General features: G+C 38.4%; 1 protein-coding gene across 4 annotated transcripts in view; it reads left to right on the top strand.

Annotated features, from left to right (window-relative positions):
• Window positions 1–3657: 3657 nt before the first annotated feature.
• The window catches only part of pard3bb (par-3 family cell polarity regulator beta b), a 201935-nt gene continuing 189434 nt past the window's right edge, over window positions 3658–16158 (top strand). For 3 of the 4 annotated variants that reach the window (XR_008572425.1, XM_054786859.1, XM_054786862.1), the window contains exons 1-2: window positions 3658–3897; window positions 4302–4513. Coding sequence is in view for 3 of the 4 variants with exons in the window: in XM_054786859.1 (XP_054642834.1) it covers window positions 4382–4513 (132 nt within the window). In the remaining variant the exon portion in view is untranslated. Of the gene's footprint in view, window positions 3907–4301; window positions 4514–16158 lie in introns of all 4 variants that reach the window. The other variant, XM_054786860.1, reaches the window with a different exon arrangement.

Here is a 16158-nt window from a genome sequence, read left to right as displayed (position 1 = left end):
TGAAAAAAATGACACTGAATCCATATTTTTGCCATGATTTTGGCTTTTAAAGGCTATCGTCTTAAACTTTTGATCAGCTGATGAACATCCTATTTCACTTTAATGCTTGTTTGCAATAAATTGCTTACAGTACTCCATTTTTTGTCTCACTCGCATTTCTTCTTTTTGCATTTTGAAGCTCTACTCAGAACATCTTTAAGATCTAACAGTGCAAAATATAAAGTCTTGCGACTTTTCATCTTGTCTTAAAATTTTGATCACGAGTGTATTTCACCATTGACATGAGTCTTACTGACGATATTTATTTTCATCTCCACGTGTTGCCACAACACGTGGAGATGAAAATAGTGAAATACCATAAAGTCTCACCACTTCACTAGGATCTCAGTGATAAATGAATAACACATAGAAAACCGTGAAAAAGGAAAAACATGAATATAGAAATATGGAAAGGAAATAGGCACCCTTGGTTTTTTTTCATATTTATTTTTTTCAGTCTGTTTTCTATGGGAGTGTCTTACATTGAAACTTTCTTCAGTTCATTTAGAAACATCAAAATATTCATATCTTAAATATTATTCACGTGCGCTTCTCAATTTCTAATTTTAACAGAAGAAAGAGGGAAATTATGCATGTATGCATTCCTTGCCTCCTCCTCTGGGGTTCATTAGAAGCAATGGAATTCAATGACCCAGAAACTAAACCTAGTCCAAATCAATTAATAGACGTACACTTGCATACATTTGAGCTGCTAATTACAAAGCCAATCTCCACCTCACAAGGAGGGGTACCTTTGAAGATGAGTCAAATTGTGTATGATGTTATGCAAAAGATAACATTTTGGTTGGCTTCAATAGCATAATGTGGGTTGCAAGTGGCTTGTACTGTCTGTGATGAGGGGATTTAACTTTTGCATGACACAGATTTTAGCCTCATTACTTCGTTGGCCTCAATTTTAACTTCAACTTGCACATTGGTAGTTGTTAAATGTCTAGGAACGCGTGTCAGTGGACATTGGTGGCTTTTTATTTCAATATGTGGTTTGATGACTAAACAACATTTGGATGTTTTTAGTTCTGCAAACTAAAGTCTTACACGTGATATCATAACATGATCTATGGCCCGGTCAAATAAAATTAATATTAACTGCGGTCTGCATGTGTCAGAACATTATGAAGGGCCATAATGACAAATAAAAAAGTTTGGGTTAAAATAACAATTGGCCTCTATTTGGATAGGAAATAATTCGAATAAACAACTTAAAAAAAACATAGCAGTCCATCATCTGCAACTATAATTGTCATCAACTGGCTAGCAATAAAATAATGTTAATCAGGATTTAATCGTTAATTTAGTAAATCTGGAGATTACAAATGACAAAGTAATCCATCGTCTACTGGGAGAACCCTTCGGTTGATTGGCTGTCTGGCTACTTAAAACCAATTGCTTGTAGCTGGGAGACACCGGTTCTTTCTTCCATGCGCCGAGGACGCGCTCGCTTGTAGCATTTATATGTAACTAAAATGCTCATTAAATACATAACTAGATTGAAATGAAAAAAAATACTTCATACATACTTCAACCTCACATACTTTCTATATGCAGCCCTCACTGGAAAAATATTGGACACCGCTGATCTACAGCTATGCTGTAGGATCTAAATTGGGAAATTAACATAGAGTGCATCCACTAAATCCAAAAAAAGGGTTGACTGGCAACCAGTCAATACCAATAACAATAGCAATTTTGAGGAAGTGACTGCAATATCAAAAGGAGACTGCAAACAATGAACGCAAACTATGGGTGAGCGGATTTATCAAATCTCAATCGGATGAATAGCAAGGATAGTTTTTTTGTTTGTTTGCTAAGACTGGATGTTACAGTAACATGATTAGCAGCTCAGTTATGATGTTGGGGATGTACCTGATGCCACCAAGCGTCAGTGTGTACCCAGGACTCATTTGGCTAATCAGGCCTGGGCGTGTGTCACACTGGGGGCCCAAACGGTCTCATTCCGCTTCAGGCACAGCCAGTGACTGCTTCTTTCAGCGACACTAGTGAGCAACTTTATGGTCTTCTGTTGCGCCTGCCCTCTGATGCCAACCTTTGTTTAGGAGCCAAATAGCGGAAGTCCCAGCAGCCTAGCAACTGAGTAGTATTAGGGGTGTCACAAGATCTTGCGAGACGTGAGACAAAATTTCTTGTTAAAATAAAAATAAAATAAAAAAAAAAAAACGACTCGTGGGCAGTAGGCCTGGGACGATAATAATGAATTAATCACACAATAAATGAAAATGAACTTTTGCCGGCCTCAATATATTGCCGTGTGCATTCATGTCTGTTTTCCTTGTACACTCGGTTTCACTCTGTGCATTGCTTTCAGCACCTTGGCGTTTGTGCCATAGAACAACGGCATGAACGGAGTGAGCCCTTTTGTCAGTGAAACAGTCTCTTTGTCTCAGTGGGTGGAGGCAAGGCCGGTTGCATACACACAGAGTGCAGAAGAGTATAATGTAGTAGAAATTTTCTTAGTGGACTGCAATATATTGTAATATTTTTTCATTGTGCTTTTCTTAAAAATAATGTTAAAATCTTGTCTCGTCTTGTTCTCATAGACCCAGTCTTGTGTATTGTCTCGTCTCGTGAATGGAGTGTCTTGTGACACCCGTCGTGTTTTACTTTCGGGTAATGATCTTGCACTACTGACTTTCCTTCAAAAAAAATGTACATAATAAAAGGAATGACAGAGTGATTGTATTATTTTGTTGATATTGTTACATTGACTTACATTGTTGAAGTCATATGTTACTAAATTATTATTCATGCAAGCCTGTATACACTACCTAAAACTTTTAGAACACTCCAATTTCTCTGGAGGAAAACCTACATTTTTTTAAGTGTTAAGATGGTCTGTCTAACTTCCATTGTTAATTCCCCCTTTTTTTTGTAGTTACGAACACTGTTTTTATGCAGACAGAGGAGATAGTAAGTACTCCAGAACTTGGAACACCTGTAGGAATTAGTTGCACAAACTGCCAACCTCCATTTCTGCAGAACGGCTATACATTTTTGACCCATTTTGTGGTCCCTGAAACAGGCCTTTTGTATAATTCTGAAATGCACATTATTTTTCAGTTTTGGGTAACCTTAGCTGTTTTTTAACCTCTGGCACTTCACCACTTAGCTTTGTACCATTTCAGGCTATTCTATTGGACTTGAACGACTTGAATTTTAATAAATAACTCGAAAAATTGGGGTGTTCTAAAACTTTTGACCAGTAGTGTTTATAGATACTGTTTACCTGTGTACTAATGGTATACTGCATTTCATAAGCAACTGCACATTTTAACACTGCACATTCATGTTTATCATATATAATGTTCATAGGAGGGTGTGTTTTAAAAAAAATATTTTTATATCCATCCATCCATCCATCCATCAATTTTCTATGTCGCTTATGATTTTGAAAATTTGCCAGTAAAATGTATCGGTATCGGCAATACTGCGCAGAATTTACTCGGTTTCGGATCGATACAAAAATTTGCAATGTCACCCAGCCCTAATTCCAATCTGACTCTTTTGTATCAAAATGGCGCCTGTGACAATTAGTGTACTATCTCTTTAAGAAAGTCGCAGCAGCCTGCTGTGGGAGCGCTGGTCAGGAGCTGGCCTGGAGCGAACGTCTGAAGGAATCTCCAAACTTTTGCACTAGTATTTAGTTTGTTTGCCTTTCCCTTTCACCTCGTTTGTAGTTCGACCAACGTAAAAATAGCGACTCACTTCAGTCGGCGATGAAGTGGGTGTTACCGGGGACCTGGAGAAAGGAAACATGAGAGGGGGAAAAGTTGTGGAATGATGCCTGAGCGACTGCATCCCTCCCTCCAAACTTCAGCTAAGGTGGCTAAAGTAAGCTAGCTGGGGAGTTGGGCTGCTAACGCTGATGGGAAAGTTGGAAGTGAGGCGAAATACACATTTTGTACCATGCCACCCGAACTAGTGAGCGGGGGAGCATTACAGTTATGTGTACGTGTTATTCCTATGAAGGGAATGCCTGTCACGTTAGCGCAGCTAGTTTCCAGTAACATTGCGAAGCTAATTTAGCTAAGTGACAGCAGATGATGACCAGATGATTCTTAATAAAATGGTACCACTGTAACCTTGTCAGTAGTACAACTTCATTAGTGTTATTATTTTCTGCTCAACATTTGTGCTTCAGTTATAACCACTGACTTAATCCTGCTGTCCCTCCCACCAACTGTTTACATTTGGTTGCTTCTTTGTATGCTTTCATATTGTACAAGTTGGAGGAACTCAGCACATTTATATCCACTGCGACACGGTGTTCTTGCCATTACCCAAAGCCAAAGGGGTTGCGTCTTGGATGAAGAGCTCTACAATGAAGGTGACGGTGACATTTGGGCAGACTGGTGTGGTTGTGCCCTGCAAGGAAGGATGGACAGTGAGGGACCTCATTCAACAAGCCACACAGAGATACAGGAAACTACTGGAACAGGTACTGTGAACTACGAGTGTCCCTTAAAGCTTTATTACTGTACAATTTGAAGCAGGTGTACACCACTGACTGTTTTATGTAGAATTTTCATAACAAATGCTGGAAGTGCAACACTGCATGACCTATGCTTTGACAAAAAACAAATAAAATATAATCAACTAACATGCATCTTTTAAAAACGGTCAACCTGTGATATAGAATAAGAATAAAAGCAAATGTTTAGGTTAGGTCAGTGGTTCCCAAACTTCACAGTCTTGTACCCATTCACAAAGAAATGGTCTGTATAGTTTTTCTAGTCTTACTTGTTGCTTAAAAAAAAAAGAAGTCCTGCGGCTTATTTTTAAAATGCACATACAGTATACTAGTCAGTGCACTCAAGTCAAAACACAAAAAGAACAGGCCCATAGCTCAGAAACTGCCCAAGTCACAGCACCATGTCCAGACCCGACCATGATAAGGGAATTTCTCCGAATACTTTTTTAGTTAGAGCCTAGAAAACCTGTTTACGACCTTCTGGATACGGGTTTTAACATTATTAGTGCCCTCTAAAAATGAAACAGCGCCCCTATAGTCACTTTTACACTCGTATTACCTAATATAGTAGACATGATAATAGAAAATAAGACATAATATACATTCACACATGTTTTTTTTGTCCTTTTTTTACTTCCTGTTTTGTACTGTACTTCCTGTGTTGGCTATTGTCTCATCAATGTAACATTACTGACATCTAGTGACCAGTGTAGAATACTATATATCGTCACAATGTCTTTGAATGTGTCTTCTGAATGACTTAACCATTTAAGCGCCAAAATCGCAAAATTGCGACAAGCAACATTGCTGAATTTAACAACTCATGTAGTTACTACTTGACACCATGATGATGGCTTGGCTTGCTTGAGAGGTGAGGAAGAGTATCACAAGTGGATCAGACATTTTGATGTGCCTGTTGGGTAATGTGAAGATAGGGATCTGCCAAATTTTGAGCCTGGTGACGCAATAATATGCAAATTAGATGAGTGAATGCACCCCCATCTACGCCTGTCACGATGATAACTATTGCAGGTGGATAACTGTGCTACAAATGATCGTCGATAATCAATATTATTGTCATTTTTTGACACCATTATTTTAGATTATTTTTTCATTAATTGTCATGAGAAGTGTCACATTTGAACCACGAGATGATTCTCGAGTATAGTGTACGTTGTACCTGTGTGAGACATTAGCTTGACACAGAAGTTGCCTGTATGTTTTAGCAATGTAGCCAGCGACACTGTCTGTGGGTGCGCACAATTTTGCACTGTTTTGTTTATATTTACTTTCCAAATGCAACCATCTTACGCCAACGTATGAAAAAATTGGCCAATACGCTGGCGTACGTCCAATAAGTTATGGGTAAGTTTTGTATAAGTTAAGAGCACGCTGAAGCACGCCGGCATACGTCATAGTACGTACAAGTCGTCCAAAAATTTTGTGCATGCACAAAACATTTCGACGTATGTCAACGTATGATTAATACGTCCCGCATCCGCGGGCAATAAGTTATGCGATCATTGACGCCCGTTCACAGACGTTATTTGTAAGTTACGTACAAGTCAAAATACGTCAACATACCTTGAGACAGAACTGACTTCTTGGCGAGTGAAGATGGAGAGGAGGAGAGGCTGTCGTGTTTGTATTTGCAGGTAAGTTTGCAGGCTGCATACGCTACCACTCATGGATTTGTGACTCGCTAATGCATTAGTAAAGTTGATAAAAAAATCAAAAGTTGGTTCCCTTCCGAGTGTCACAGTGCCCTCTACTGGTCAAGCTGCAAACTTACCTGCAAATACAAACACGACTAAATCGTCAAGGTGTGACAGGGCCCTCAGTAAGCTTTGACTATCGGGACGAAGGCTCCCCTGCCCGGCACCTCCATAAGTATTTTTTTTCCCCGTTGAGAAAACCGTCTTTGTCGGTCGTCTGTGTACATGTACTGACCGTGTTCATTCTGTTTAAAAAGGAATATTCCCACACTGTGGCTATGGCATTCACCTTAGAAACTATCGCTTTTGTGCCATCATTCATGTTAGTGTACGCTGGCTCACGAAGCTAACTGCTAAACCCTCTGTATCAACTCAGTATTAGCCTCGCCTCCACAAAGACGCTGAATGAGATGAGAGCCCACTCTCTCCGTTCATTCTATTATATAACCAATGTGCACAAACAAATGCAGAGTGAACCCTCTCGTCATCCAGCCTGCGTGGCACAGAGACGAGCAGATGAAACACATGCATACATGCAGATGTCAATTTATTGAGAGCTTCATAATTATTGACCTGTTTTTTTTTAATCGTTGGATTAATCGATTTGTTGATTATTGTGACAGGCCTACCCTACAAACTTTGGGTCATACTGATGATTTTTATCATTCACAGTATGCCTTTATATCTAACCATTTTCAAGCTACAACCTTTTAAAATAGTAATATCGAAATTGAATATTTTCCTGAAAATACTCGCCTAAAGGGTTCAATTTGTGTTTTCGTTCATTTAGACATTTTCATGCTTGAAAATGTTTAATTTACTAAAAAAATGCGTAAATGTTTTTGTGATTAATAGGCTGTAATCAACCACACACCAGCGGCGATTTATTTTTTGAAAAACCACAATAGAGTGAAACCACGGAAGTTGGAGTAGCGAGGGATGACTGCAAAGGAAATCTCGAAGATAAAACACTCTTAATGCACAGCATAATCCTCCAATTTACTCATGTGTTCATATAATGCACACAGAACAATGAACACTCTGTCTGTCTGTTTTCTGGTGGACTGTACTCCCTGTGCTGTGCAGGCACCGTTGACATGATGAGGTGTTCAAACGCACTGTGTAACTCTGATTGTTAGCCTTCCACTTTTCACGTACTCCCAAGACAATTTGCGTGTTCTGGGGGTACGCTTATCCCAGATGCTATAGTAAAATAAAATTAATATATTATTTTATATATGAATCTTTTTTTCAGACACATATTACTTTTACTGCAGCAAAAGTCCAGAGTCGTGCCTGGGTCCAATTTTACAAATCCATAACAGACCTACACACCAATAATCAGGGTCTAATTTACATGTATAATCGGGCAAAACATCAATACTTTTACAGTAGATTTCCCCTGAAGCCATACAATTATTGATACTTAGTAATTATTAATATCACAAATGTAGCCAATGATTTCCACATTCCAAAGTCTTTGCCAAAGCCGCAAAGGTCCAGCTCTCCATAATTGCTGCATGAAAAATTCAAAGCATATCTGATATGAATTTTGTGACGGTCCAGACAGGTGGTGCATGACTCGTTTCCACTCGTTTCCAAGTTGTGAGTCTGTCTAAAATGCAAATGTGGCCCTTTATGATTGCTGTTGATTCGCTTAGCTTTTGGTAGGACAGCAACCCCGCTCTCCCCAACAGACAGCCAAATCTTCTCAGTGACCTCTTAAATATTGGTTCTGGTATTTAAAGAACAAACCGGGCTGATGGCTTGATCCCCTCACTTGGGCTTGAGAAAGAGATGCCGATTGTGTGTGTGTGTGTGTGTGTGTGTGTGTGTGTGTATGAGACATAGTTTCTTTTCTTCCGCTTTCCCTTTTGAGCTTCTTTTCATGTATTCATCAGTTACCCCCCATTGACTACATATGTTTTGCCCCTACATCCTTTTCTCTTTCCATAGTGCATATTCTCTTCATTCGCTACATCAGACCCCAGTTCTCAAAATGGGTTCTGGGGAGCCCCAGGGGTCCACGAGCCATCAGGAGTTTATATATATATATATTTTTTTTTTACCGTAAATTGGGCTGATTAGGGATGTAAATCTCTTTGTGATAGACGATTCGATTCAAATCTAGATACAAAGGTTATGATACGATAAAAAAAAGATATATTTTCAAAACAGAACAAATCAATATGATTCGATGCAGTGTACAAACGATACGATTCGGTTCCATGGTTAATGTTAGTTGATGTAGATATTAATCTTACATTATAAAATAAAGATGCCAATTAAAGTGGCATTCTTACGATGTTTTGTAATGTGTAAAAGAGCACATCTTATTCCCAAGCATGCTGTAAGGCACTGGCAAAAATAAAGCGAACAGAATAACATGTCAAATGTTTGTTTATATTCTTTAGACAAAGACCAAAAAAAGACTTGCTGAATAAACATCTTTTTCTTTGATGGGATCAATATTTTACATTCTGTATTTTTGATATCTATATTTTTGAGACCTGTTAAATTTGGATTAGGAACATTTAGTTTTTACATGTTTCAGTGTTGCTAGAAATGGAAGTGGAGCCACCAAACTGAGTTTTGTTGTGTACTGTGTGCAATGACAATAAACATCAATCAATCTTTATAAAATGAAAAACACAAGTCTTAACCTGCAGTCCAATTAACAATATGAAATAAATACATAGTGCACAGCCCCTCAAATAATGACACATCTCTTCCAAGCGCAGATAAGTAAATAAAAGTATTTGTCAATGGAAATGCTGTTTTAGCTTGAAAAAGTAAACAATCCCATCCTCAAAATGTCATAACAATGGTAATTTATTTTCAATGTAATTTCAGACTGAGTATATATATCCCTTTCAGCACTCCAGGCGCAACATTAAAAGTAATCAAGTTACAAAGCAGAAAAGTGACCATAATTGCCTCTGTTGGTCTGGCTGGTCCAGTTTTGCACCCTTCTTGAAATTAATCCAAAGGCGTTCCAAACTTGGCTAGCCGGCACGAGCTAGATGGCGTGCTGGCCATAGCTAGCCAGCCAGTGCTAGATGATAGGTTCTCACTTTGTTTATAAGACACTGTCAACCGATTGCTTCTCTAGCGATACCCGGTGTATGTCTCCATAATCGATTAATCTAAAGTTTTATGACGGATTATTATTGATACAGGAGTCTTTTACCGGTGCATCAGAATCATTTGCTCCTCAAACTGGATATCCGGTCGCATCGTTTTATTGTTCACATGCCTAGGTATGACATATTGTTAAAAAGTGCAAAACTATGAATAAGAAGCACTGTGCCAATAAAGCAAACATTCTGAACCATTATTATGCCAATATTGGAATATCCCAAAAACAAACCTTACAAAACCTTTCAACCACATAGCATCACTCATATGTGTTTGATTATTTTAGTAGGTTTGTAGTACTTTCAGTAAAATAAGCATCCAAGCAGCACTAAAACAACATGAGTAGTGTCCCCTATTGTCAACCACTAAAATACTGTATCTGATCCAGGGTTGCCTTGGCGACGACAGAGCCAGAATGAAAGAGCTGTAGTCTAAGTCTAAGTTGAACTTGAGCCGCTATTCTCCTAAATTACATGTGATGAAACTTAAAGCAGCATTATTTCCCTCTGACAGTGGAGTGCTGTGGTTCTCACTTTTGCTGTGGCGCGGCACAAGCATGGTGGATTTTATTTCAATAGATGAACTATTTTATAGTAATAGTATCTCGATTGAGACTTCATTTTATTTGCAGGTGATATAGTGGGAGTACAAGGTCTTGATCTGCCATATTAAAATCTTAAACTAGAGGTAGAAGAACATTGTAGTATTTCTTGCAGGCTTTATTTGTGATACTTATTTTTACTTGGAGGTGTTTGGAATAATTCACAACATCATTTTAGATATGAAAACAGAACAATATGTGGCTGACCAGTGTCAAATGATAGCGAATGGTGAATAAAATTGTCTTACTGCAGTGCACAGTACTTAATGTACCTTGATGTCTTTCCACCACAGCAGCCACATTTTAGGTAGAGCATAACAGTTCTCAGAGACAGGAGTGCTCCAGGTGTGTTTTCCCACAGCTGTTATTAATTATGTGCCTGTCTGTTCTATTGATTACATTTTTGAGTGTTGAAATAGATTTCTCCCTGTCTGTGTGAATGAAATGCCTTATGTTTGCAGCAGTTCACACTCACTCCTCCATATGAACCTTATAACCCTCCTTTGAGAGTTGATTTTTAGATAACTTATTTTGTATTTTTACAGTCAGTTTTTCAGTTTTTGCTCTTTTTACTTCACTCATATTGTAGTTAGCTGTTTATTTTGGTCTCTCTGTTGCTGTGTGTGTGCGCATGTATATGTTTGTGTTTGTAAGCACTGCCCAGTCCTTTAATCCTTCCTGGTGAGATGCAAATCATATTTTTTAAGTAGTTGCAGCGACAGCTCTCTTGTTGTTGTTGTTTTGTTTTTCCCCCACAACGTCTGTTTCTGTGATTCATCCGACTTCAGAGATTATTTTTTGCTAGATCTAAAATGTTTTTCCACACATGCTTCCTCTGGCAACATTTACTGTCTTATTAATCAGCTATGTTGGTAGTCAAATCAAACTGAACTAAAGACATATACATTACAGCAATACCTCGGTTTTCCTTATTAATCCGCTCAAAAGGGTCTGATTTGTGAATCCAGTTAATCTGTTCCAGACACTCACACCCTAAAATGTTAACACAAAACACTTTTGAAAGAGATAAATGGACATTTAACGTCACTGTCACCTTGATTGAAGACGTGATTGTTGACAAAGACGCCAATGTGGCAGCGACATATTCACAGACACCACCTTCGTATTTTGCTATTATTTATTATTTTTTGAATTCAGTAGTGTTTCTCACCTTTTTTTGGCCGCATTGTGGGTTATTTAGATTATTGTAGCTGTCCTCAATTTAAAAAAGCAGAAACTTGTAGTGTAGCTCGGTTTAGGGGCAAACTATTGTGTAAAAACATGTGTGTAAACCAGGAGTATCTAAACTATAGTATCTAAATATACAAGATGAAAGTTGAAATATTTGTAAAAATATGTCCAGTTACTTTATTTAATATTTACTGCCATCTAAAATTAACAACATAAAAATGAAACATCAACATGAAAATCATATAAAATAGGTGGAAGTGCTCTCCTTCCTGCAGTGTGTGCGCAATACTTATTCCGGTCGACTGTTTCGTCATGTTTGTTTTTTTTTACACTCGAATTTCCAATAGAAAGGCCAACATGCTGTTAAGTGTCTTTCATACTGAGTTGTTTGGTTCCTCAGCCGGTCACTACCGGATCGACTGCCCATTTGCACATGCCCAACGGTATAAACACTATCATTCTGTTGTTTCTTTCATGGCTTTTAATATTTTAAGAAGCTTTTCATTGATTTCTTTTTTTTGTTTTGAGAGAGAGACGTCGACCGATTGTTAGCTATAGCTGATAAATGGACAGCAATGATCTGTAATATTTTACACAGAATGTCAGTCAGAGATGTTGCGGTGTCCTCTTCAGGATAGACGTGTCATACTTTATTCAGAACACCAACAGGGCTGAGTGGGATTTTGCCCAACCCCTGTCTCTAGATTTGTTGTGGAAACTCTTCAAGCTTTAGCGATGATTTAGCAAGACCGCTATCATTTTCAAAGGTATCTGACTCAAGATGCTTCAATGAATGAGGGACCAGTCATACTGGTACATCATGTTTTTGTTAGCACTGTTCATATGATAAAAGATATTCCTTCTTTATTTCTAATGAGTGTTTTGTACCAATGCATTGAAATGCAGTTGAATGCTGAATCATTATGGATGAAATCAGGTTACAGTGATACTGTGGTTATGTAATGACAGTAAATATGGTACCAACCAATTATTTATACATATAGAAGGGAGAGAATAATACAGGGTCGGTCATACGTTTCTATACATAGGAGAAACAATCATTTGTGTTGGACAACCATATGTATTTATATAATGTTCTCATTATGATTACCATTGTTTCTAAAATATGTGTGTTCCACTGTTGATGAACTTGCATTAGCACAGTTGAAGTTATGCTGGTAATGGCATTGGTGATACGTTCCTTGAGGTGATTTATGTCTTGTATCTTCACCTGGTACACCCTGGTCTTAGAGTGCCTCCAAAGACAGAAATCAACAGGGGAAGGATCTGGGGATCTGATCTGGGAAAATAAAAAATACATTATAGATGTTCCTATGTATGGAAGCTTATGGCCCACCTGTATAAAGAGACAACAGCGAGGAAATCCATTTACCTTTTGAAGTAATAGTATAGATGATGAATGGAAAGTTTGTGCCCTAGATAAAAGAAAAGGCGAATCAGAAGTGGTACAGAGAAAGACTGGAGGAGGGAGGAAGACAGTTTCTGGGGAGTTGCCAGGAAGTTGTCCGCTTCTTGGCAGACTTCTTAATTAACTACATTCAACAGATAACTGGGTGGTTGTGTGCTATCGGAGACTATTACATATCTGGCTTAGCTGTTAGGGAGTTTTGTGTGGAGTTTTAAAATGTACGTGTTATTGCTTTTGCATTATATTGGAATGTAACTATTCTTAATCTAACACAAAGGTCACACTTAAAAAAAAACAAAAAAACATTACCCAACATTATTAACATTATTGCTCTTTTGTGAAGTAATGTGTGTGGTTTTTTTGTATTAACACACATGCACAATGTACAGTGATGTGGATTTGTTCAAAGGGGTAGTGGGCCTATGTGGGTTTAACGTTAGAGGAAGAAAGGAAAGGATTTATGGCCAGACACGTTCTGAGAAAGCATGCAGTCATTTTAGTACACTGGCACAGGGAAAAGATATGAGCATGCAGCAATAGTTTGTCAAGTTTAACCGCCATACCAAAACAAGGAATGTGGAGATTGCATTTAAAAATGCTTTCTTCTACACAAGCTCCTACATAGTACATATCAAGTGAGGGACAGGAAATATAACTAATATAAATAATATAATGTAAATATAAATATATTTATTATACAGTTGACGCCCCTACAACGTAAATAATCCGTTCCGAGAACCTTTATGTTATAGGGATTTTATGTTATACAAAGTGTAAAATACATGTAAATAGCCTAATCGGTTCCAAGATCTTCCCAAACTCACCCCTTTGGCCCTTCAAAATATTCAAAGTCCACCAAATATGTTGGGAAAATATAAGAAAACATTAGCATAAACATAGTACAGTAACATTCCAATATAAAATAAGGTAATAAATAAGATTACTGTAAATGAATAAAACTGAAAAACAAAAACAATCCTACCGTTCATGAGATGTCTTGATCAGGAGCGCAAGTGGAGGCAGGAAGGAGGAGGGGGACTAGCCTGAGTCGAAACACGACTCAAAGAGTCTAAGAGTCAGCTGGTCTCACAGACAAACGCACACGCACTACACGATAATGCTGTGTGCAAAATTTTAATTTGTAACTTAACTTAATTGTTTAAGTTAGTTTAAGGTCGACTACGGAGAGGAAGGAGGCAAGCTTGTCTCTCACACAAACTCACATACGTGCTGTATGACTCAGCCAATGAGATAAGAGTATAGGCGGTTCTGTATTACGAATCAAAAACTTTACATAAATTCTTTATGTTCAGTGGAATTTATGTAAAAGGAGGTTTATGTTATGCGAGGTACTACTGTATAAATATAAATAAATAATATTTTGGAGCACTTTGCCTTCCCGATGACAGTGATGAACACAGTTAACACCCTGAAGTGCACATTAATTGGCTGTCATTGTGTTTGGGCTTGTTTGGCATCAACTTCCATTGTCATTGTGAGGGCAAGGTGATGAGCAGTGAGTAGCGGAGAGGAGACGTCAAAATGGAGGACCGTGTGAGAGCTGCCGGTCCAAAGAATGGGAATTTTTCATGTCAGAGATGCCGTGGCAGCACAATTAATAAAGGTAGAATGATATATATATGGACTTCTTTGTAAGAAGGAGTTTGCTTACCACCGAAGCAGCAGAAGTTTAGCCGACCAGAACGGAAATATGCCACAATAATGTAAAAAACTTATTTGACACAAAACCTCAGTTTGGTGATTTGCATTTTGTATGTTTTGCACCTGACCTTGAAAGAGTGATTTACTAGAGAACAACCTTATAACATTTAGATCCATACCTGCTCTTAGGTTATGTGTGATTTATATGTGTGCGAGTGAATGTATTTGTCGGTTCGTGTGCTGTCTCTCTATGTTGTTAAACAAGCAGCTCTGTGCAGTCAGCTGTCCAGTGTAGCCTCCATGTCATTAATCACAGACCTAACACAGCGGATGAAAGCAGTGAGGAGGCAACGAGAATGTCCAGGATGTACAGTAGCAGAAATGCCAATCTGACAATCCAAATTAGAGAGTGTTATGGTTTTTTTGTTTTTTGTTTTTAACAATGGCTGTATGTGTTATGTAATTTTCATTAGCAATTAACTCCTAAAGTCACCTAAATTAACTCCTAAGTCACTCACACTGTACAGAGAACACATGGACCATGAAGGACATACCATACAATATCAAAACCAACTATATTGTTGATATCGATATAGACTGGATTTGCGCTGTATCTCCCCATCCCTGCATGCAGGAGGGCCGGAGCAGAAGCCCGGCGGCTCCAGTTGAAGCGGCAGCATCTGCGTTGGAAGAATTAGTCAGCAAGGAATAAGCGGTAGCTCAGTAATGTGGAGGTACTTTGAATTCAGAGCATGAAAAAATATTTTTCACCACCTTAAAACTCCAAACTCCACAATGAAAACTCCAATGCGAGGCATGTGTGATCTCCTGTTGCGTTCCTCATGAAAGGAAAAGCAAATTTGTGTGCTATTATAAAGAGGTGTCCTATCACATTGCTAAGATATGGTCTTTGAGCATAGCTAAGGGTTTCTCAGAAAAAAGATATTATATATTATTATATTTGACGTTTTCTGTATTTAATTCAAGAAGAGAATCCATCCATCCATTTTCTATGCCACTTCTCCTAATTAGGGTCGCGGAGGGGGCATGCTGGAGCCTATCCCAGCTGACTTCGGGCGACAGGCAGGTTCCACCCTGGACTGGTCGCCAGCACAGCAGGGCACATGTAGACAAACAACCATTCACACTCACATTCAAAGCTATGGACAATTTAGAGTCGCCAATTAACCTAATATGCATGTCTTTGAAATGTGGGAGAAAACCGGAGTATCCGCAGAAAACCCACACATGCGAGAGAGAGAGAACATGCAAACTCCACACAGAAATGCCCAAGGGAGATTCGAACCCAGGTCTTTCCGATCTTCTGCCTGTGACTGTGTGGCCAACATGCTAACAACTAGACCACTGTGCGGGCCCAAGAAGAGAATGGCCTACTTTATTTTAGAAGCTATTTTTAGATCAGATTTTTTTTACAGTATGTGCATCTTGCATGAAGCTTTAAAATAAAAAAAAAAACATCCTCATGTTAAGTATTTATTTTAATAAAAAAAATTGACACGCATATTTGGCTTTCATTTTGTCTAAACTCACTTTGCTTAAAAAATATCAGGATATATTTATTGTATGTCGATCCAGCCTTCCATTTTCTATACTGCTTACCCTCACTAAGGTCACGGGTATGCGGGAGCCTATCCCAGCTGACTTCGGGCAAGAGGCGGGGTGTTGTATATCGATATTCATCCTAAATATAGCGGGATATGAGTTTTGGTCCGTATCGCCCAGCCCTGTACAGTAGAAAAACACTTAATATAAGAGTGACATGAAACAATAAAAAAGGGAAAGCCAAAGCACTTGCAACCTTACCATCTCATTTCTAAGACCACTACATTGCTTTTTACTGTTGCTTTCAGCGATC

Source organism: Dunckerocampus dactyliophorus, chromosome 9, assembly GCF_027744805.1.
Source record: "Dunckerocampus dactyliophorus isolate RoL2022-P2 chromosome 9, RoL_Ddac_1.1, whole genome shotgun sequence".
NCBI lineage: Eukaryota > Metazoa > Chordata > Actinopteri > Syngnathiformes > Syngnathidae > Dunckerocampus > Dunckerocampus dactyliophorus.
Note: the sequence above shows the minus strand (reverse complement) of the source record. Positions and strands in the feature narration are given on the sequence as shown.